Source organism: Chelonia mydas, chromosome 20 (assembly GCF_015237465.2).
Source record: "Chelonia mydas isolate rCheMyd1 chromosome 20, rCheMyd1.pri.v2, whole genome shotgun sequence".
Taxonomy (NCBI): Eukaryota; Metazoa; Chordata; order Testudines; family Cheloniidae; genus Chelonia; species Chelonia mydas.
Window position 1 is genome coordinate 9,509,571 of NC_051260.2, and position 21,982 is coordinate 9,531,552.

Here is a 21,982-nt window from a genome sequence, read left to right on the forward strand (position 1 = left end):
GGAGCTGCAGGAACCTTGTTCCTGCCGCTCCCAGAGTCTGGGAGAGCTCGGAACGATGCCTGGATCCAGACGGGAAGAACAAACGGCAGCCGCCGTGAGCGACCCAGCGGTTTGGGTCAGAGCCACGAAGATTCAGGCACTTCCTTTCACTTGCCAATTGCGATGAAGCAGTTTCGTTCTGCAGCAATTTCAGGCCGTAGCGCCTCCGGAGCCGCCTCCCACACCATGCAGCTGCTCCTTCCACCGGCCCTGGGGAAAAGCCCCCATGGGGGAAAGAGACACATGGAGACGAGCCGCTTGTTTCAAAATTAGAGTCTTTATTGCAAGGCCTGATCTTTGGCAGAGCTCTCCGCAGAAACGGCTGCTTCCCTCAGCAAAAAAACAGCCCCAACCTGGCGACGCGTCTGTACAAAATCCTGTGGCAAAGGACAGAGAGCCAGAGGACGAGAGCAGGGACAGTTCTGCACCTCCATTAGAATCGGCCACGTCCTTGCTGTAGTGTTCAAAGAGGTTAGCATTGGGTGTAGTCACCTGACTCAGGTGAAGTCCGGGTGGGAGGAGCCAACCCTCCCCTGGCACCATCTTTCTTCTCATCTCTGCATCTACTGTCCCTGAGATGAGAGGTAGGCTTTACTCCCAGCAGCCCCTGCGGCAGGAGAGCCAGCTGGGCTCTCACTTCTGGCCTTGGCTTGAACCGTCAGCGGGGCACGGATGGGAACTGGCCAGAGGGAGGCACTCTGCCAGATCGTAGGAACCAGCCTCTTCTCACCCGCCTGCTGGATCCAGAGGCCGTGGCGAGAAAGTGAAGAGAGCGCCCCGATAGGTGAAGCCTGGCTGTAAGAGGTGGTTTGATGCACCATGGCACCAAACTGGGCACCAACTGGATGGGACGAGGGGTAGAAGAGCAAGATCTCCTCTTAGCTCCATTTCTAGGGGGCGGTACTATTCCTGGGGCAGGGAGAGCTCTCCCCCGACACACCACACAGTGGGGACACTGGCTGTGCACCCACGGATTACAGGGGATCCTGCTGGATCACATTTGGCCGTTAGCCCCTCCACACTGGCTGGCTCTCTGAAGCTCTAATACTGTGTTGGCTGGTGATCGCAGACACCCCGGGTCCCCCCCAACTCCTGCGCTGATGGCATCACGCCCAGCATCACAGCAAGGGGGAGGGGACAAGAGGCCTAGGCAGCTGGCGTTTGGGCTCCTTGGGCTGGGGAGCAGAGAGGGGGTTCCATGCTCAGCAGATTTCCCCCTGCCCCCGACCGACCCAGGGACAGGGCGTAAGGCCAACACAGGCGCCAGGGCGCCAAGCCCAGGGGAGATCAGCACCAAGGAGAATGTTTCTCTTCTGCTCCCGGGACAAGGCCCCCTCTGCCCCACCCCAGCCTGGGGGCTCGGTCCCCTCATCCCAGAGAGCCTGCGTTCTCACCACCCATGGCACCCACTGAGCAATACCACCCTCCAGTGCCCCCCTGGCCTCTTCCGCCCGCACAGCCAAACCACTTCCAGACCCTCCTCCGTGCAGACGGGGAAATGGCCGCAGAGAGTGGAGGTGACCCACCCCGGGTCACAGAACTCAAGCATCCTGATGCCCAGTCCCCTGCTCTACCTGCTAGAGGCTACTCCCTTCCCAGAAGGGCACCGCTCCGCCCCTCCGGAGCTGGGACCAGCGCTGGGAGAGGGGGGAAGCAGTTGGGGGCCAGCCTGAGGAGTTGGCGGGGAGAACACAGCCCCGTTGTTCTCTGCTGGTCCCTGGCAGCTCTCAAGCACAGGGAAGGGCCGTGCTCCCATGGGGCTGGGCCGGGGATGTTCCAAAGCCCCCAGTGTGAGGCAGAGGCAGCGCCCGGATCCTGGTGCCGCTCACTCCCGCTTGTCACCGCCAGCCGATTCCGCCGGGGACTCTTGCGTGGGCAGCGGGGCCTCTGACGAGGGAGGGGAGGAGGAATTAGGGAGACCAGCAGCTTCTGGCCTCTGGGGGGCTCTAGCGCCGGAAGAGGGAGCCCAGGGCTCCAGTCCCCAGACTGGATCAGACAGGGGGCATGGGCAAGGGACCCCTCAGACAGAGAGAGTCACTCAGCTCCTGTTACTTCCTGCACAGGACAGCCTCAGCTAACCCACCACTGCCACCTCCAGAGGCTCTACCAGCCTTGCCATCCTGGGGGAAACTGAGGAACAGGGAGGGACTCGCCCCTTGTCTTGCAGAGCTGGGAATGGAACCCAGGAGTCCTGGCTCACAGTCCTGTGCTCAGTCCACTAGAGAACCTGTTTCCCTTGCTCTCCTCTGACCAATGGGGCCCCCCTGCCCGCAGGAGACACAGCTTGGGAGCGTGACACATGGGAGCCATGAACCTCAGCCCCAAAGGGCCCATTGGGGCATGGCTAGCGGGGGGCGGGGCCAGCAGGAAAGGCAGAGTCAGCCGGGACAAGCTGGGGGGCGCGGGGGAGGAGGGCTGATGCTGTCCTTCAGTCCCTGTAATCATCTGCAATGGGACAAGCTGTGACCACATTGCACCGTGCCGGCTCCCCCTGGTGACGGGGAGGCTGCCCGGCGGCTCCTACCTTCCCTCTCCTCCACGATGGTGCCGACCGGGCTGTCGGGCGCGGGGCCCTGCTGGCCCCAGTGCTGCGAGCGGAACATCACCATCTCCTCCAGGTTGCGCACCACTGTCACGGCGCCCTTCTGCGGCGGCACCGGGGGCCGGGGCGGCTCCGCCCCTCTGCAAGAGGGGGACGGGGTGAGAGCCTTGGCTTGGGGATGGGCACCTAGGGTGGCACCCAAGGGAGAGCCCGGCTGATCGCTCCCTGCTCCCATGCAGGCTACCCACCCATGGAGGGTTCCCAGCGCACCCTGAAGGGCGGCCTCAGCCGGCCCAGGGGGCTGGGGATTGAGTTCCAGGACCTTCCCCACCTCCAGCTAGGGGAGCCGGGGCAGCACCACGCAGGGCGAGGGCCTGGCTTGGAGGGAGCCAGGACCCATGTCATGGGCACCCAGAAGCCAGCTGCCTGCCTGCGCCCGCATCCCGCTCGGTCTCAGACCCCATCTGAGCGCAGGGACGGCGGGATCCTCACCCAGCCCCTCTGCGCCACCCAGGAGCCCCCTCCTCCCTTCCCTCGCAGCCAGCCTGCTCACCTGTCGGGGGACACGATGCCCGTGTGGCTGAGGGAGCGTCTCACCTGCGAGGCCAGAAAGCGGGAGAGGGTCAGATGGAACCGAGCGATCTGGGGGCACCGGGCAGCTCTGGAGCTGGTTCAGATCCAGCTCAGACTGGCAGCGCGGGCACACATCTGATGACAGCTGGGGGGCCAGCATGAGCCATGCTGGGATCATAGCAATGTCCTTCGCAAAGAGGCCAAGGACAAACTGACCCCAGACACCCTGCTCAGAAGCTTGCCCTGGTGCTGCTTGGGCTCTGCCCTCTCTGGGGCTGTGACCAGAGCCCGGCTAGCTCCCAGCCGACCCACACAGCCCTGCCCCGGCACTTGGGGCTGGCAAAGAAGCGAAGCATGCTGGGTTTCCAATCTGTCCTAGGCAGATGCCACTGCTAGTCCAAATGCTGCCCCCTGCCCCAGGGAGGCTCTTACTCTATGGGAGTGCGGGAGTTTGGTGCCCACGAAGTCCTGGGGCAGGGGGGCCGGCGAGGGCTGGTAGAGCTCAGGTGCCAGGCGGGCGTTGGCGAATTTCATGCACTCCTCCAGCGTGGAGATGAACTGGCTGCAGGTGGCTCTGAGCAGGGAGGAGGCTTCGTTCATCTTCTGGGGATGGGGAGGAGAGAGGGTTACCGAGAGGAACAGCCGCCCACAATCCTTTGCGCTCCTGTGGCACCAACCTCTCCTAGCCTGCTGTACAGGTGGGGAAACGGAGGCAAAGAGAGGGGCAGTGACTTGCCCCGGCCACCCAGAGAGTCAGTGGCCTCCCCGCGCCTTTGTTAGCTGGCTCCGTGGCATTGCAGACGCACAGGCCAAGGCATTGCTCAGAAGAGAAGCAGCTTTGGGAAAGAGAGTCATGCCTAGCGGATAGAGCAGGGGAGTGGGAATCAGGACTCTTGGGTTCTATTCCTGCCTCTGGGCGCAGAGTGGGGTCGAGTGTTTAGATCAGGGGGCTCACATCCATGCATATCTTCACTCCTGGGCCCAGCCCCATCTGTTTATGCCATGAAGCCTCATACCCCATGAGGATCCCAGCCACTTGAGCAGGTGGTATAGCAGCACAGCCCTGCAGCGGGGAGTTCCGCTGGTTGACTCTGCACTGCGTGCCGCAGCCCTCTCTGAGCTGTTGGAATCAGGCGGCCTTTGTGCCTCACCAGGAAGGAGTGGGTAGCTAGGACCTGTGTCCTCCAGATCCTCCTAAAACCCAACAGCTCTCCCTTAACCCCCCCCCCCGCTCCCTTTGAACCTCAATATCGAGCGGGGAGCCGTTGTCCTGGGGCCGCGTGGACTCCTGGACGTCCAAGACCTGCTGAGTCAGCACATCGCAGTACAGCCGTAGCTCCGACAGCTTCCGGCCCAGGGACTCGCTGCTCAGGTGCATGTCTGGAGGGAGATGGGAAGATCAGCATTGCCTCGTTCCTATCCTGCTCCCCTGGAAGCCCCAGGCCCTGTATGTTATATGCAGGGACTGTTTCGCCCCTGCCACTGAAGTGCAGCCACCTCTGGGGTGGAATGTAGCATCTGCTTAACAACCTGCAAAAACACTGCACTAGTCTAAGACAGGAAGTGAAGAAAAACAGAGGATCCAGCAGAAACCGTCAGGGGAGCCAGAATGGAATGGCCCACGTTGGAATTTAGCCAGGACACAGGGGTTGATGCCCCGGTTCTTACAGCGGGCACCGGGCTTGTAAATAAGCGGACCTGTCTCGTGCGGGGGGCCATCGGGCTCAGCACTGACCCAGAGAGGAGAAAGCGCCCCCTACTGGAGGCACCCACCCTCCAGCACAGCCAGTAACGTAGCTAGGGGGGAGCGGGGCAGCGGCCGCTTTCCCACCGAGCAGAAGTGCTGCCTTTTTAATTTTTTTTTTTTTTATCTCCGCTCCCCCTGTTTTCTCTGCCACGGAGCACAGCACTGAGCTCAGCATTGACCAGAAGGGGAAGATTGCAAGGGGAGAGGGTGCCCCTTCCCTGAGCACCCCCACATCACTCCCTGCAGCCCGGCACCCTCTAGTGGGCTGGAGCTTTGGGGTCAGGCTGTCCACTACTGGGCCCCCCACCCCATAACCAGCAGGTCAGAGGCCAGCTGGGATTGGCTTGAAGGATGAAATTCCGGTTCTCTGCAGTCGCCGCCGAGTGACTGTTTCCTGAGGAGGGGGGAACGCCGGCACCCGAGCCCGTCTCTGCTCCCCAGTGCAGCCAGCCCTTCCACACCCCTCTGCTGCCGCGGTCTTGGGCCCGCACGCATAGCTCTGCCGGTGCCTCTCAATTCTGACCCACAGCCCCCCCTGCTATTCCAGCCTGCCCCCCAACCCCAGCCCCTCTATCCCAACCGACAGCCCCCTGCTTTCCCAGCGCCAGGCTCCCCACCCTTAGCTCTGCCGGTGCCCCTCAATCCTGACCCGCAGCCCCCCCTGCTATTCCAGCCTGCCCCCAACCCCAGCCCCTCTATGCCAACCGACAGCCCCTTGCTTTCCCAGTGCCAGGCTCCCCACCCTCAGCTCTGCCGGTGCCCCTCAATCCTGACACACAGCCTCGCCGATGTCTCTCAGTCCCAACCCGCTGCCTCCTGCTACCCCAGCCCTGGGCTCCCCCAACCCCCCGATCTGTCCCTGGCTCCTGACATACACACTGCCCAGATCTGCCACATCGCAACAGAGATCACCGTTTCTCTGGCACAGTGCCCACCCTCTCCCTTCACGAAGGACCCACCTTTGTCCTTCTGGCTCCTGCTGTCGCCCAAACAGGCTTTCGAGCTGCCCAGGGCCACCAGCCACTTCTGCCTCTCCGCAGCACCCCCTGCCTTCAGGTAGAAATACTGCTCCCCCGGAATCACCAGCTCCATGCGCGTGGCATCGGTGGGGTGCACTGCAGGGACAAGACAGTCGCTGAGCGAGAGCCCAGTGCTCGGGTAGCAGAGTCTGTTCTCACCTTGCATGACACAATCCAGCTCTGCAGGCAGAGTCTAGGGACCCAGGGCTTCTCCAGGAGGAGAGTGGGAGTGGGGTCCAGTGGTTAGAGCAAGGGACTGGGAGCCAGGACTCCTAGGTTCTATGCCCAGCTCTGGGAGGAGAGAGAGGTCTAGTGGTTAGAGCAGGGGACTGAGTGCTAGGACACCTGGGTTCTATGCCAGATTCCAACAGCCACACACTATTGTGGAATCTCAGCACTAGATTGGACAAAGCCCTGGAATGGTCTCCAGGGTGGAGATTCTTAAACTGGGGAGCTGCCCTGTCTCCACCCCACCCACAGTGAAACCCTCAGCTGGCTGCAGCCCAAGCCGGGGCTCTGAGGAGTTTCAGGGCCCACTGAATCCAAGGGAAACCTCCCACACGACTGATCGGCTCCCTTGGTGCGAGGTGCATCTTCAGTGGCACCACATCTGCGCTCAGAGGTAGAAGCGACGTGCAAATCCAAAGGGGGCAGTGACTGGGGAGGACAGAAATAGCCCAGATAGACGTGTGTGTCTCTCTGCCGGGGGGAGAGGGGCAGGTGAGAGCGGCAAGGGGTGGGAAGGGCCCACTGGAGAATCTGGCCCCCTCAGTGTTCGTTAAATTCTGGACCGTTACCCTGCCAGGATCCCAGGTCAGCAGCACAGCGAGCCAGCCCCCTCCTGGTCCAATTGCCGCCCCCTACCCGCACGAGCCTCTCACCCAGCGGGGGAGTGCAGGGCACCGACCTTTGATCTCACAGACCGCCATCTTGATGCTGCCCTTGCTGCCTTTGCCCACATCGTCCTGAGAGTCATAGTAGGACAGGATGCCGCTGTCCAGGACAAAGTACCGTGGCTGCCAACCTAGAGGGAAAAGGAAAGGCCAGGCCAGTCACCTGCCTAATGCCTGCCAGGGCGCTTCTCTCCTCCAGGGAGCCCAGCTCCCACGGCTGCCGCCTGGCGCACAGCAGCCCTGCTCACGCGAGGGTCAGTATGGAGCCAGGACTCCTGGGTTCTATTTCCAGCCCTGGGAGGGCGTGGGGTCTAGTGCTTCGAGCAACAGGCCGGGAAGCAGGACTCCTGGATTCTCTTCCTGGCTGTGGGAGAGGAGAAGGTTCAGAGTCAGGACTCCTGGGTCCTACCCCTGCCTGTGCCCCCGACACGTCGCTCCCCCATCGGTGTCTGTATGCGGGTATTACGGGGGTGACATGCTCCAGTGAAAGGGGCCAGAGATGTGCAAACGTAACGCCGACAGACCCTGGTCGTCAGCGGGCAGGATTGAACCTGGGACCTCTGAAGCTTAGTGCATGAGCCTCTACTGCATGAGCTAAAAGCCAACTGGGCCAGCAGGTTATTTGCTACCCCTCCCCCTTTGGGGTCCACCTGTGTCGCTTACCCTATAAGAGAATTACAAACTCTGCATCCTCACAACCCCCCAGGCACAGGGTGGCCCCGGCCCCCAGTTGGCACCTGGCTCTCAGAACGGAATAGGGAGCCGCCCATGGGCCAGCCAGCCTTTGTGCCGAGTTAGAGCTTGGGACTGGGAGAGACTGTGGAGCCTGTTGGGGGAAGGGATGGTGGGGTCCTCTGATCCCATCCGGAAACATGTGGAGGGGGGCATAGACCTGGCCCTGTTCAAAGAGAGGGAGGCAGCCCCTCTTTGAAGGAAGAGACATAAGCCTGGCTTGTGGGGGGTGGGTCCAGGTCACAGTCCTGTGAACCTGGTTCAGGGGCAGTGAACCCACTTCAGGGACAGAGGGGTCACAGACGTGTCCTGGTTTGGGGGAGAAGGATCATGGACCTGCCCTATTCGGGGGGAGCAGGCCCAGGTCAGGGGAGGAGGGCAGGGAGACCCGGCCCAGTTTGGAAGTGGGGGGTGGATGGGTTACAGAGAGCTGGCCCAGTTCCGAGGGGATGTTGTCTTACAGAGACCCAGCCCGGTTTGTGGCAGGGAAGAGGGCACAGACACCCAGACCGGCTGGGGAGGGTCACACAGACGTGGCCCGGTTCAGCGGGGGCGGGGGTGTCATACAGACCTGGGCCAGTTCAGCGGGGGTGGGGGGAGGGTCACACGGACCTGGCCCAGTTCGGGAGGGGGAGGGAGGTGTCACACAGACCTGGCCCGGATCAGCCAGGAGGTGGGGGAGGGGCACACAGATCTGGCCTGGTTCTGGATGGAGGTCACAGGAACCTGGCCCAGTTCAGGGGGCAGAGGGGAGGGTCACACAGACCTGGCCCGGTTCAAGGGGAGGATCACAGAGACCTAGCCCGGTTCGGGAGGGGTGCGGGGTCACACAGACCTGGCCTGGTTTGGGGGCAGAGAGGGGAGGGTCACAGGGACCTGGCCCGGTTCGGGGCGGAGAGGGGATCACACAGACCTGCCCCAGTTCGGGGCGGGGGAGGGGAGGGTCACATGGACATGGCCCAGTTCGGGGCGGGGGGTGGGGGAAGGGTCACATGGACATGGCCCAGTTCGGCGCGGGGGCGGGGAGGGTCACATGGACATGGCCCAGTTTGGCAGGGGAGGGGGATATCATACAGACCTGGCCCAGTTGAGCCAGGGGATGGGGGGGGGCACAGACCTGGCCTAGTTCTGGGTGGAGGTCACAGGGACCCGGCCCGGTTCGGGGAGGGTCGGGGGTCCCATGGACTGGGCCTGGTTCGGGGGGGAGAATGGAGAGTCACAGGGACCTGGCCCGGTTCAGTCGGGAGGGCAAGGGGGGGGTGTCACACAGACCTGGCCCGGTTTGGGAGGGGTGAAAGGGAGGCTCTCGCGGACCTGGCCCGGTTCAGCCCGGGGGTGGGGGGGAGGAGGCTCTCGCGGACCTGGCCCGGTTCAGCCCGGGGGTGGGGGGGAGGAGGCTCTCGCGGACCTGGCCCGGTTCAGCCCGGGGGTGGGGGGGAGGAGGCTCTCGCGGACCTGGCCCGGTTCAGCCCGGGGGTGGGGGGGAGGAGGCTCTCGCGGACCTGGCCCGGTTCAGCCCGGGGGTGGGGGGGAGGAGGCTCTCGCGGACCTGGCCCGGTTCAGCCCGGGGGTGGGGGGGGAGGAGGCTCTCGCGGACCTGGCCCGGTTCAGCCCGGGGGTGGGGGGGAGGAGGCTCTCGCGGACCTGGCCCGGTTCAGCCCGGGGGTGGGGGGGAGGAGGCTCTCGCGGACCTGGCCCGGTTCAGCCCGGGGGTGGGGGGGAGGAGGCTCTCGCGGACCTGGCCCGGTTCAGCCCGGGGGTGGGGGGGAGGAGGCTCTCGCGGACCTGGCCCGGTTCAGCCCGGGGGTGGGGGGGAGGAGGCTCTCGCGGACCTGGCCCGGTTCAGCCCGGGGGGGGGGGGGAGGAGGCTCTCGCGGACCTGGCCCGGTTCAGCCCGGGGGGGGGGGGGGAGGAGGCTCTCGCGGACCTGGCCCGGTTCAGCCCGGGGGGGGGGGGGAGGAGGCTCTCGCGGACCTGGCCCGGTTCAGCCCGGGGGGGGGGGGGGGGGGGAGGCTCTCGCGGCCCTGGCCCGGGTCAGCCCGGGGGGGGGGGGGAGGAGGCTCTCGCGGACCTGGCCCGGTTCAGCCCGGGGGGGGGGGGAGGAGGCTCTCGCGGACCTGGCCCGGTTCAGCCCGGGGGGGGGGGGGGAGGTGGCTCGCGCGGACCTGGCCCGGTTCAGCCCGGGGGGGGGGGGGGGGAGGAGGCTCTCGCGGACCTGGCCCGGTTCAGCCCGGGGGGGGGGGGGGGAGGAGGCTCTCGCGGACCTGGCCCGGTTCAGCCCGGGGGGGGGGGGAGGCTCTCGCGGACCTGGCCCGGTTCAGCCCGGGGGGGGGCTCTCGCGGACCTGGCCCGGTTCAGCCCGGGGGCGGGGGGGAGGAGGCTCTCGCGGACCTGGCCCGGTTCAGCCCGGGGGTGGGGGGGGGGGAGGCTCTCGCGGACCTGGCCCGGTTCAGCCCGGGGGTGGGGGGGGGGGGGAGGCTCTCGCGGACCTGGCCCGGTTCAGCCCGGGGGTGGGGGTGGGGGGAGGCTCTCGCGGACCTGGCCCGGTTCAGCCCGGGGGGGGGGGGGGAGGCTCTCGCGGACCTGGCCCGGTTCAGCCCGGGGGTGGGGGGGAGGAGGCTCTCGCGGACCTGGCCCGGTTCAGCCCGGGGGGGGGGGGGGAGGAGGCTCTCGCGGACCTGGCCCGGTTCAGCCCGGGGGGGGGGGGGGAGGAGGCTCTCGCGGACCTGGCCCGGTTCAGCCCGGGGGGGGGCTCTCGCGGACCTGGCCCGGTTCAGCCCGGGCGGGGGGGGGAGGAGGCTCTCGCGGACCTGGCCCGGTTCAGCCCGGGCGGGGGGGGGAGGAGGCTCTCGCGGACCTGGCCCGGTTCAGCCCGGGCGGGGGGGGGGAGGAGGCTCTCGCGGACCTGGCCCGGTTCAGCCCGGGCGGGGGGGGGGAGGAGGCTCTCGCGGACCTGGCCCGGTTCAGCCCGGGCGGGGGGGGGGGGAGGAGGCTCTCGCGGACCTGGCCCGGTTCACCCCGGGCGGGGGGGGGGGGGGAGGCTCTCGCGGACCTGGCTCGGTTCAGCCCGGGCGGGGGGGGGGGGGGGAGGAGGCTCTCGCGGACCCGGCCCGGTTCAGCCCGGGGGGGGGCTCTCGCGGACCTGGCCCGGTTCAGCCCGGGGGTGGGGGGGGGGGGAGGCTCTCGCGGACCTGGCCCGGTTCAGCCCGGGGGTGGGGGGGGGGGGGAGGCTCTCGCGGACCTGGCCCGGTTCAGCCCGGGGGTGGGGGGGGGGGAGGCTCTCGCGGACCTGGCCTGGTTCAGCCCGGGGGAGGGGGGGGGGGGAGGCTCTCGCGGACCTGGCCCGGTTCAGCCCGGGGGAGGGGAGGCTCTCGCGGACCTGGCCCGGTTCAGCCCGGGGGGGGGGGGAGGCTCTCGCGGACCTGGCCCGGTTCAGCCCGGGGGGGGGGGGGGAGGCTCTCGCGGACCTGGCCCGGTTCAGCCCGGGGGGGGGGGGGGAGGCTCTCGGGGACCTGGCCCGGTTCAGCCCGGGGGTGGGGGGGGGGAGGCTCTCGCGGACCTGGCCCGGTTCAGCCCGGGGGGGGGGGAGGCTCTCGGGGACCTGGCCCGGTTCAGCCCGGGGGGGGCGGGGGGGAGGCTCTCGGGGACCTGGCCCGGTTCAGCCCGGGGGGGGCGGGGGGGAGGCTCTCGGGGACCTGGCCCGGTTCAGCCCGGGGGGGGGAGGCTCTCGCGGACCTGGCCCGGTTCAGCCCGGGGGTGGGGGGGGGGAGGCTCTCGCGGACCTGGCCCGGTTCAGCCCGGGGGTGGGGGGGGGGAGGCTCTCGCGGACCTGGCCCGGTTCAGCCCGGGGGTGGGGGGCGGGGGGGCTCTCGCGGACCTGGCCCGGTTCGGGGATGGTCCGTCTCCACCCCCGCCCCCAGGCCAGGGGAATCCCCAGCCCCCAGGGGCGGCGGATCCGGACCCGCCCCCGCGGCCGTTACCCGAGAGGTAGTTGGTCCATTTCAGTAACGCTCCCTCCATCGCCAGGGTAGTAAATGTGAGCCTCCCATTGACAACACCGGAGCGAGCAACCAATCACCGGCCGAGGAGGGCGGGGCTATAGCGCTTTCGCCCAATAAAAAGAGCGGATTGGATACGAGGGCGGGACTTGGGAAAGGCAAGCCAATCACCATGGAAGGAAGTGCACGTGTGGGAGGGAATAGCAGGAGTGTCACTAATGACATCAGCAGACCCCGGCCTGTGGCTAACGAGAACTCTCCATTCCGCCGGGCCGCCATTTCCCCTACTTATGACGCGCAAAGGCCTGTGGGTAATGTAGTGCTCCAGCCCATTCTATTCCTTGGTGGCAAGGCAAGCAGAAAATACAAATCCCAGGGAGCCCTAGGGTAGCTGAGCGCGCGGCGGTGGATTGTGGGTAATATAGTCCTCCTGCGCCGGCCTACAGGGCTCAGAAACGGGAGCTCAATGTCCCAGGATGCATCGGGGCTATCAGGGTGCGTCTCACGGGTTTGTGGGTAATGTAGTCTTCCCTGCCCACATGGCTCAAAGAGGGGGCGTGGTGCTGACTCCATATCCCAGGATGCATCGGGGCAGCGCCGTGCTGCGCGGGCGGGGGTTGTGGGTAATGTAGTCCCCCTGCCCGCTGGGCCAGGGACGAGGGGCCCGGGAAGGACTCCATGTTCCAGGGATCCCTGGGCGGCGCGGGCGGCCTCCCCCAGCCATTGTCGGTGGCGGCGCTCGCTGGCCGGAGAGGGGCTCCCAGCCAGGGCTGCAGGCACGGTGGCTCCGGTGGGGCAGGAGGAGGGAATGAGTGAGGAGGAGGAGGCCTGTGGGACCAAGAAGAGTGGCGGGTTCCCCAGGTAACGGGGCGGCTCAGGGGCGGCCCCTCCCACCGCTCCCCCCAAACTGGGCGGATCCTGGGGGAAGCCCCTCTCACTGCCCCCCCTCACTGGGGTGTCCTAGGGGGGTCAGCCCCTTCCCACTGCACCCCTGGGAGGTGGGGGCGGGTCCTGGGGGGCAGCTTCTCCCATCACCACCCCAATGGGGGCGGGGGGGACGTGCTCCCATTGGCCCCCCGCCCCGCTGGGTACGGGGGGGGGAGATCATGGGATAGAGCCAGCTGCTCCCACGGGGTACTGGGGTATCCTCAGACAGGCGTAGGGGGGCATCCGGGGGTGGAGGACGGCTTCTCACACTGAGCCCCACCACCCGACTGGGTACGGAGGGGATTTTCACTGGGGGCATCACGAGGGGTAGCTGATCCCACTGACCCCTCCTACTGGGGGGCCAGGGAGACTGCCATGGGGTGAGGGGGTAGCTGCTCTCATTACAGCCCTCCCCGTTTACTGGGGGACTCTTTCACAGGACCAGTGGGGTGCTCTGGTGTGGGAGAGGGAGCTTCTCCCACTGCTTCTTTCCCCACAACTCCCCCTCCCGGCTCTGGGAATAGCCCTGGGTGTTTAAGGCCCCAGGGCAAGCCCTGATCTGTGGTGGTTTCTGAGCCTGTGTCCCTGTGTTGTGTCCCCTGCCCCAGTATAGAGCAAATGCTTGCCTCCAATCCCGGAAAGACCCCGATCAGCCTTCTTCAGGAGTATGGGACAAGAATAGGCAAGACGCCTGTGTATGATCTACTCAAAGCCGAGGGACAAGCGCATCAGCCCAACTTCACCTTCCGAGTGACTGTCGGGGACATTAGCTGCACCGGTCAGTTACCCGTGGGGGAGGCGGGTAAATATGGCTCCCAAACAAGGGAAACCTTGGCATTGCCACCCACTTGAGGGGCCTGATCTTGAGCTGCCTCCTGCTGACGGGTCGCGTCTCTGCATTAAAGGTGTCACTCGTGCTTGGAGCCAGGGGGCTGTGGATCAGGACTCTTGAGTTCGAATCTGGGTTCCTTTATAAAGTGCTTTGAGCCCTGTGGGTGGACGTGCTTTGTAAGAGCTAGGTGGTGGTGCTATAGTGAGCGGAGGGGGCATGGGGGAGGTGGCTTTGGCCAGAATTCTCCCCGGGGTAGGGGGTGGTGACTAAGATTTTCTGAGGGGGATGGGAGTCATCATCCTGGTGCATGGGGCCCATTCAGGCTGGGGGTGGAACTCGGAGCTTCTTGCCTCCCAATCCTCCTTGGCGGGAGGATCCCAGGGCCTCGAGGTCTTGGGTTCAAGTTCAGCTGTTAGCACTTAAGGTCTTGTTTGGTAGCCTCTGGGTGGAGGGAGTTGGCTGGGTCGCAGCCCAGCTCCTAGTGGCACAGGCGCCTCCACCATAGAAACAACCCTCCTGATTCTTGGCACTTGCCAGCCCCCCGTGGGCCACTTTTCAAGGCAGAATGGGCCATGGAGACAGAGTTCCTTGCCCTGCTGCTGTCCCTGCTTGGGGGCTAGAGGCTGTCAGCTTTGGGAGCTGCTGATCTATCACCAGCACAGAGAGCAACTGAGTGACAGAGCTGGGAATAGAACCCAGGACTCCTGACTCCCAGCCCCCCACTGCTCTAACTGCTAGACACCCTGCTTTCCAGGTCAAGGCCCAAGCAAGAAGGCAGCCAAGCACAAGGCAGCAGAGGTGGCCCTAAAGCTCCTGAAAGGGGGAAATATGCTGGAGCCAGCAGCATCGGAGGAATCCAGGTGAGGGGGGGCAGAGGGGGGACCTGGGCCTTTACTTAATTTGCTTCTCAACTTCTTTGATCCTTTACCTGCAGACTCGCATCCAGACCCAAACCTGCCCTCTACTCCCCACTCCAGTCCTGTCAGAGTAGAGAGATTTGAGGGTGCGTGTGGGAAGAGTTGGGGATGGAGAATCTCAGCTGAGGAAATGGCCCCCAGCTGGTGCAGCCTATGGGCTAGAGCACTGGACTGGGAGTCAGGAGATTTGCGTTCTACTCCTGGCACTGCCACTGGCCTGCTGAGTAACCTTAGGCAAGTCACTTCCCTGTTCTTTGCCTCAGTTTCCCTAGCTGTAAAATGCAGATAATGGTACTGATCTCCTTTGTAAAGTGCCTTGAGATCAGTGGATGAAAGGCACTACATTTGAGCTGGGTGGTGGTATTATTCATTATTAAAACATCCCTAGTCCCCGCGGTCCCTTTCCTGCCCCCAAGTGGCACCACACCCAAGCGTTTAGAGGTAGGAAGAGCTGGTTCTTGTTGCGCTCAGAGGCGCGAAGCCTGCTTTAATGTTTGTCACCTTTTATTTTCAAAGCTCTCCTTTCTCCCTAGAGCCCCTTTCTCAGCTCAGCACCGCAGCGGCCCCCGCAGCGCCCATCTTGCCTGCTGCCTCTCCCAGGTAAAAGGGAAAGTCACAGAGAGGGGCTCTGGGCCAAGGTCACCCAGTGTGATCTTGGGACACCTCGTTTTGTATTGGTGGGGTGCCCAATTTAAAGACATCTCAAAGGGGTTTGGTTTTCAGAGCCTGGTGGGGACTCCGTATCCCAGTATGCATTGGGGCAGGAGGGGTTGTGGCTAATGTAGTCCTCCTGCCCATTTGGCCTGTAGGTAGAGGCCTGGTGAGGACTCTGTATCACAGGATTCATTGGGGCAGTAGAGCGCTTTGCAAGGGGTTGTGGGCAATGTAGTCCCCCTGCCTGACTGGCCCATAGGTTGGTGCCGAGTGGGAACTCAGGTATCAGGGCCCTATCAGCAGTACTGCCAATCTGCATGCTATTTGGTATTTATTCTTAAAGCCCCAGCTCCTGGAGTCATGTGATTTCACAGGGAATCTCAGCTTCCATTAAAAAACTGGTTAAGTGTCTTGCCCTGGGGGTTGCCTAGAAAAGCTGCAAAAGGTTTAGTAACCACCAGGTAAATGTAAGAACCCAACAGTGATTATTGTTTAAAAATCACCTGATTCTTAAGCCAGTCCCTGGTTTTTGAGCCCTCGGGGGTGGCCATGGTACATTCAGGGTCCCAAGCTGGGTACGCAAAAATCACTCAAATCCATGCTGGGGGCTGTGCTTGGGAAACCTCTGGCCTGGTGAGCTCAGAGGCACATACGTCTCGCCCGCACCTTTCATCCCCAAATGTCTTGAGTATTGGGTTGTGTCGCCCATCTCTGCAATGCAGCCGTCTCTGGGGCAGAGCATGGCGGGTGTCTTACAGCAATACAACTGCAGTTTAGGGCAGGGAGTGAAGAAGGATCCTGTTGGTAATTGAAAGTGCCAGGGGTATTTGGGGCCCCGGAATGGAATTGCCAAAATTGGGATTCGTGCCCCAACTCTTGTGAAAAGAGCCAGGGGGACTCGGGTGACCCCCAGTGCTTAGGACCTCGCTGTTACGGCTCAACTAAACAGCACCGCCTCTGGCACTGCCTGCTAGCACCGGGCTGGAGGTTTGGAGTCAGCGCTGACTCAGAGGGGAGAATGTCCCCTCCTGATTCCCCCATTGTACTCCCTGCAGCACAGCGCTCCCTAGCATCCTACTGGAGCATTGCAGCTAGTGCCTTCCACTGAGTCACCCATCCCAGTTCCATTGGGCGTCTCCTGCCAGTGGCTCCCCACCCCCTCCCGCAAGCCCCTGGCACCTCCAGCAGACTCCCTGGCCAAGGGCTGTAGGCAGCAGCCCAGCCGGCCAGCTCAGCCCCCTTCACTGGTGCCCTTGTGTCTCACTCAGAAGCTCACCGATGGAGGTGAAGTCGCCCGTCTCGCCCCAGCAGTCGGAGTGTAACCCTGTGGGGGCGCTGCAGGTAGGTGCCGTCGGGGCACTTTTCCCCATGGCGCAGGGGCCTCTGCTCGCTTTGGGGAGTGGGAGGCCCCAGGTAAGCCTGGGCTGGCTGGGTTGGGGACAAAGCTATTGAAGCAAAAGGCTTCATCACCCTCGAGTACCAGAGACCCTGGGTGGCCAGATGGGGCAGAGTAGCTGGTTTGAATCCTGGAACGGGTTGGTTGGGCCCAAATCCTGACAGCTGTTTGATGGCTCTTGGGTGGATCTGAGCCTTTGCCATCTCCATTAGCAGCTTCAGCAGACAGGGGTCCCTCTCGCGGGTGGTGCGGGGAGGGCTTGGGCTGTCCCCAACCCTGTGGTCACGGGACTCTGGTGCTGTCCAGCTGGCCCCTTTCAGCAGCACTCAGATCCCGGGCTTGTCACTAGAAGAACCAAACCGCAGCGGTTGTGCCCAGTCCCATGTGTCTCACCTGTGGCTGTCGGGTTCCCTCAGTCCCTCAAGAGTGGGGGTGTTGAGGGGTGAGTCTCACAGCACCGGCTGCACCATGTGAGGACCCCTTCCAATAGCCCTTGGGTTCCTAACCCCCTTGGGACCTCTGCCCAGGTGGGCTGTCCCCATCCACAGACACTGGGCAGGCCAGGCGCTGTTGGGCGAACTTCCCACCCACCCCTTGAGTTTCCCCTGGGTTGGGCTCGCGGTTTCCATGGCTTCTGCTGAGCCAGTCTGCAAGCAGGTAGGTTGCCATGGTGACTTAGGGATGGACGTGGTGTTGGCTAGAGCACTGGACTGTGACTCTGGAGACCTGGATTCTCTTTCTGGCTCTGCTACAGATCTCAGCCAAATCACGTCCCCGCTCCGTGCCGCAGTTTCCCCTCCTTTGTCTGTCTGCGGCAGGGGCTGTCTCACCTGGTGTCTGTGCAGCACAATGCGACTGATCTCAGCGGAGACCTCTAGGCATGACCATGATAAAAACAACGAAACTAGGGCTGTCAATTAATTGCAGTTAGCTCAAGCGATTAGCTCAACACAAATTAACTTGATTAAAACAATTAATTGCGATTAAGCGCACTGTTTAACAATAATAGAATACCAATTTAAATTATAACTACTTTGGGATGTTTTTCTATGTTTTCAAATATCTTGATTTCAGTTACAAGACAGAATACAAAGTGTCCAGTGCTCACTATCTATTACTATTTTTGATTATAAATATTTGTATTGCAAAAGAGAGAAACAAAAGAAATAATATTTTTCATTTCAACGCATATGAGTACTTTAGTGCAATCTCTTTATCATGAAAGTGCAACTTACAAACGTAGAATTATTTGGTTTTTTACACAATTGCACACAAAAACAAAACAATGTACAACTTTAGCGCCTACAAGTCCATTCAGTCCTACTTCTTGTTCAGCCAATCGCTCAGACAGACAAGTTTGGTTACATTTACAGGAGATAATGCTGCCTGCTGTTTGTTCACAATGTCACCTGAAAGCGAGAAGGCATTTGCATTGCATTGTTGTAGCTGGCATTGCAAGTTATTTACATGCCAGATGCGCTAAACATTCGTATGCCCCTTCATGCTTCAACTTGTAGATTTGCACTTTTTTTTTTACAGTGCAAATATTTGTAATAAAAAATAATATAAAGCGAGCAGTGTGTACTTTGTATTCTGTGTTGAAATTGAAATCAATATGTTTCAAAAGATAGAAAAAATAACATGCAAAAATATTTATAATAAAGTTAAATTGGTATTCTATTATTGTTCAACGCTGCGATTTAAAACTGCGATTAATCACAATTCATTTTTTATCTCACAATTAATCGTGATTAATTTTTTTAATCGTTTGACAGCCCTAAATGAGACCCAAACTTCACATGGGCCACTAAGTGACAGACTAGGGGGAGGGGGTTGGGGGGAGGTTGGTCTGCACTGACCATGCCTGGGTTCAGACTTGGCCCAGCCAGTTACCCCCTCCTCCAGTCCCTGGTGTTCAATGGTAGTAGCTTGGCCAGGGTATCTGGGTAGGAATTTGTCTGCAAGGGGCATCGGGGACTGCCCTATCCTGGGTGTTCGCTGCCAGTCTGAGGGCCTCTCCACCCAGGTCCCCGGCACCGGCCTTGCTGGTGCTCACACCACCAGCTGTGTCTGGGGCCAGCCTGCCTCTGGGATCAGTGGGGGTCAGGTGGTCCCCCACTCCCCTACCTGAGGAGGATCCTGCCAAGGCTCTCATGATGCCCCGTTGTCACCCTCCCTAAGGAGCTGGTGGTCCAGAAGGGCTGGAGGCTGCCGGAATACACCGTCACCCAGGAATCGGGGCCTGCCCACCGAAAGGAATTCACCATGACTTGCCGGGTTGAGAGGTTCATCGAAATAGGTAACTGCCGGCCATGTACTGAGGCGACATGGGTGGTGGGAGCATCTCCACCTCCCATGGGGAGAAGAGGGTCCCGGGGAGGGTGGGGATTACAGGGGTGTTCAGATTAATTCCAGAGAAAACATGGTGCCCCTAAAGTGGGTGAGTGAATCCAGCATTCAGAGGTGGAGCCAGGGAGGGGCTGGGCAGGGTCCTGACTCACAGTCCCAGCCCTGGGCTTTCCTCACCCCAGCTCTGCCTGTGCCCCTCAATCTCAACCTCTTGAAGGCACACCCCCATTGGTGATTTTTCCCAGACAAGGCCCTAGGGGACTCCTTGGTGCAGCCAGAGGGCTCCTCTTCTAGCCCTTCCCTGTGCTGCGCAGGAGTTAACCCCCTGTTCCCCAGAGGGCAGGCGGTGCCCATGCCGGGCTCTGGGCATCAGCAATGACAGCGCTCCCCCCGCAGGGAGCGGCACCTCCAAGAAGCTGGCCAAGCGCAACGCGGCGGCCAAGATGCTGGTGCGAATCCACAATGTGCCCATGGACCAGCGGGAGGGCAGCGAGGCCGAGGTGGAGGAGGACCAGTTCTCCATCGTGAGTGCGGGCGAGGGCGGGACCAGCATGCTGCTTGGAGATGGGGCCCTCACCTTCTGATGGAGGAGGTGTGTCCATAGGGACTACAACTCCCAGCATGCAGTGCTCTGTGTGCTACTAAGAGACAATGGGGTCTCACCCTTCGATGGAGAGGTGTGTCCATAGAAACTACAACTCCCAGCATGCAGTGCTCCATATTGCTTGGAGGCAATAGCGGGTGTGTGTGGGTTTCTAGCAGGGGAGTGTGTGGCCCATGGAGACTATAAGCAGCGCAACAGATTGCATGCTGGGAGCTGGAGGCAGTGGGGCTTTGCCCTCCCTAATGGAGGGTGTGGCCCATAGAGACTACATCTCCCAGCATGCAATGCATCATGCTGCTTATAGACAAAGGAGCCCAGTAGGATTGTGGGGGCAACCTATGGAGGTTACAAGGCCCAGCCTGCCCCTTCGTGCTGAGCGGCTGGGCTCAAAGTAATGGCTTGTCCACCCTACGGCATAGCTGTAGTGCCACAGCTGTGCCGGTGGGACCCATAGTGTAGACGCAGCCTCCTGCACTGGAAGGGGGGGTTCCTCCGTGGGTTAGGAGGGCAGGGCTGTGCCCACGTCAGAGCATCCCTTTTCCCACCCCCGGGCAGTGCAGCTCTGCAGATCTGCCTTGTAAGCAGAGGCCAGGCCTAGACGTGCTCCCCCAACACCTTGCCCCTCGGCCACTGCTGGGTTGGGCCCCCAGCTGATGCTCTCTCCCCCGCTCCAGACCGTGGGGAACAAGCTGGACAGCCTGAAGGGCCGGCTCTCGGGCTGCACCTGGGACTCGCTGCGAAACTCGGCCGGCGAGAAGATCCTCCATCTCAAGAGCCACCCGCTGGAGGCGCTCAACGCCAGCTTCTGCAGCCTCCTGCAGGAGCTCTCCGAGGAGCAGAGCTTTGACATCAGCTACCTGGACATCGGTAAGGGGCAGAGACCCCACCCGGCCCCCGCCGCCCACCAGGCACCCGCCCCCACGGGAATGCTCCACCATGCCGTTGAGGGCCGGCACTGTCCCTCCTGTGGGGCGAGGGTTCCCCAGCACTGCGCCATATGCTGGGGGCTCCTTGGGCCAGCCGTGGGGAGCAGGGGCAACGACCTCCAGAGTCTGTTACTGCTGACGCCAGCCTTGGCGGGAAAAGCACCCTCCCCCACACCCCAAACAGGGACCGAGCACCCTGCCCCCCAACCTCAGGGGCTCTGCCCATCACCCTCTGCCCCTTTCTCTCCCCCAGGCCTGAGCATCCTGCCCCCCACTTCCTGGGGCTCAGCAGCCCCCCCCCCCCCCCCCCCCCCCCCCCCAAGCACACCTTGTTGTGCTCACACCCACGTCCCCCCTGGGCTCAGCCTGCAGCGTCCCCGGCCCTGACGCCCCATCTCTCCCCGCAGACGAGATGAGCCTGAGCGGCCTGTACCAGTGCCTGGTGGAGCTGTCCACGCAGCCGACCACGGTGTGCCACGGCTCAGCCGCCTCCCGCACTGCCGCCCGCGCCGCCGCTGCCCGCAATGCCCTGCAGTACCTCAAGATCATGGCAGGAGGCAAATGAGGAGGTGCCCGGGCCCAGCAGAGCCTCTGGGGCTGTGGACGCTCAACCAGGTGGGTGCCTGGAGCCATGCCGGCACACGCCTCCCGAGGCCGGGGCTGGGGCAGACACAGGTTGGACCCACACGCAGCCCAACGGCCAGGACAGGGCATCCTGCTTCCCCTGATTCGTGAGGGGCAGGACCTGGAGCCCCCAGGAGAGACGCCAGCCCTGCCCCAGCAGCCTCCACCAGGCCTGAGTGGGCTCTGGGCGCAGGGACGCACTGGGCTCTCAGGGGCGGGGCCCACTTGCTCCGACACCCCCACCACACGTGGGGGCACAGAGGGCCAGTGTAGCAGCTCACCCTAGCAGGAGATCGCTCCTGATCCAAGCGCTGCCCGCTCCAGGGAGTCCCCCTGCCCCAGCCGAGCCCAGCGCTTTCCACTGCACTGTTGGGGGGCTAATGCTGCCCCACGGCTGTTCCAGCCTGCCCCCCCAGCTGCTGTCCTGCTCCAGCCGCACAGAGCAAAAGTTCTTATTGGCCATAGGGAGGGTCAGCGCCCTCCTACCCCCGTCCCTACATCCCCAGACTCGTCAGCAGCCTCTGACTGTGCCCCCTGATCTGGGCGGGGCTGGAATCCCCCCCCGGGAGTTGCTCCCCCACACCCTCGCTGTCAGCAGCCGAAGCACCATCCTAGGAACCGGGTCCCGAGCAGATTTGGAGCATGGAGCTGCCCTGGGCCGCCAGGAGCGAGAGCCGCCCCCCAGGGGTCTGCGCTGGAGCCGCCCCTGTGGGACTGGAGCTGGGGGCGGGGTAGATTTTTATTGTTGTTTAAAGGCGAGACACAAGGTTTTTAAGACCAAATTCAGGTGCAGCCAGCCCCTGCCGCAGGCACAAGGACCTTGCTGCGGGATCAAATCCCCTCTGGGAGGGGCAGCTGCCCTCGCGTCTCCTGTCCCGATCGGCGTCCGTGCCGTGCCGGGGGAGTCGCCGAGCCCCATGGCCAGGGGGCCAGTGCTGGAGCCCATGGGTGGATTGTGGAGGGACTGTCCCGGAACCCGCCCTGGGGGCAGCAGGTGCCGGAGGAGATGGGAAATAAACTGGATGGAGGGGTTTTCTCCAAAATGTTGGTGTGTTTCCTTTTGGGGAGATGGGATGGGTCCAGCTGAGTCTTCGGCTGGGTGGGTGCAATCGGGCGCTGGGGCCAGTCCGAGGCCCAGTAGTGGGATGGGCGGAGCCGAGTGGAGCCAAGGCACCTGGCTGCCCATCGTGAGGCGGGGGCACTGGTTTGG

At 62.9% G+C, this 21,982-nt stretch overlaps 2 protein-coding genes across 11 annotated transcripts; one reads left to right on the forward strand and one right to left on the reverse strand.

Moving 5' to 3' along the window:
* Positions 1-297: 297 nt before the first annotated feature.
* On the reverse strand, positions 298-11,636 carry LOC102943727 (pleckstrin homology domain-containing family A member 3). 5 transcript variants are annotated; one of them, XM_037884028.2, is made up of 8 exons: positions 11,526-11,636; positions 6,828-6,944; positions 5,861-6,016; positions 4,398-4,534; positions 3,587-3,757; positions 3,135-3,178; positions 2,564-2,721; positions 298-1,926 (listed from the first exon to the last, which is right to left on the reverse strand). In XM_037884028.2, the coding sequence occupies exons 1-8, from the start codon at positions 11,563-11,565 to the stop codon at positions 1,865-1,867; spliced, it is 885 nt and encodes a 294-aa protein (XP_037739956.1). In that variant the 5' UTR covers positions 11,566-11,636; the 3' UTR covers positions 298-1,864. The 5 variants fall into 5 exon arrangements, with proteins under 5 accessions (XP_037739956.1, XP_037739955.1, XP_037739957.1 ...); XM_037884027.2 differs by having other exon boundaries at positions 298-2,721; positions 11,526-11,633; XM_037884029.2 differs by having other exon boundaries at positions 298-2,721; positions 6,828-7,177; positions 11,526-11,598.
* Positions 11,637-12,098: 462 nt separating this feature from the next.
* Positions 12,099-21,815, forward strand: TARBP2 (TARBP2 subunit of RISC loading complex). Of its 6 annotated transcripts, none has more exons than XM_037884065.2 (9): positions 12,099-12,404; positions 13,079-13,248; positions 14,057-14,162; positions 14,736-14,819; positions 16,142-16,214; positions 18,451-18,568; positions 19,015-19,142; positions 19,897-20,089; positions 20,556-21,815. In XM_037884065.2, exons 1-9 carry the CDS (start codon positions 12,352-12,354, stop codon positions 20,711-20,713), a joined length of 1,083 nt encoding a protein of 360 aa, XP_037739993.1. In that variant the 5' UTR covers positions 12,099-12,351; the 3' UTR covers positions 20,714-21,815. The 6 variants fall into 6 exon arrangements, with proteins under 6 accessions (XP_037739993.1, XP_043388778.1, XP_043388780.1 ...); XM_043532843.1 differs by having other exon boundaries at positions 12,170-12,404; positions 16,145-16,214; positions 18,955-19,142; XM_043532842.1 differs by having other exon boundaries at positions 12,172-12,404; positions 18,955-19,142.
* Positions 21,816-21,982: the final 167 nt, after the last annotated feature.

Excerpts from the sequence above, each read along its gene's own strand:
- LOC102943727 (XM_037884027.2), bottom strand. The coding sequence starts at position 11,565 with ATGGAGGGAGCGTTACTGAAATGGACCAACTACCTCTCGG. Across the intron at positions 6,017-6,827 it reads GGCGGTCTGTGAGATCAAAG|TGCACCCCACCGATGCCACG; the intron begins GTCGGTGCCCTG and ends TTGTCCCTGCAG. Across the intron at positions 2,722-3,134 it reads GGCATCGTGTCCCCCGACAG|AGGGGCGGAGCCGCCCCGGC; the intron begins GTGAGCAGGCTG and ends CCCCTCTTGCAG.
- TARBP2 (XM_043532842.1), top strand. The coding sequence starts at position 12,352 with ATGAGTGAGGAGGAGGAGGCCTGTGGGACCAAGAAGAGTGGCGGGTTC. Across the intron at positions 13,249-14,056 it reads CGGGGACATTAGCTGCACCG|GTCAAGGCCCAAGCAAGAAG; the intron begins GTCAGTTACCCG and ends CCTGCTTTCCAG. Across the intron at positions 14,820-16,141 it reads TTGCCTGCTGCCTCTCCCAG|AAGCTCACCGATGGAGGTGA; the intron begins GTAAAAGGGAAA and ends TGTCTCACTCAG.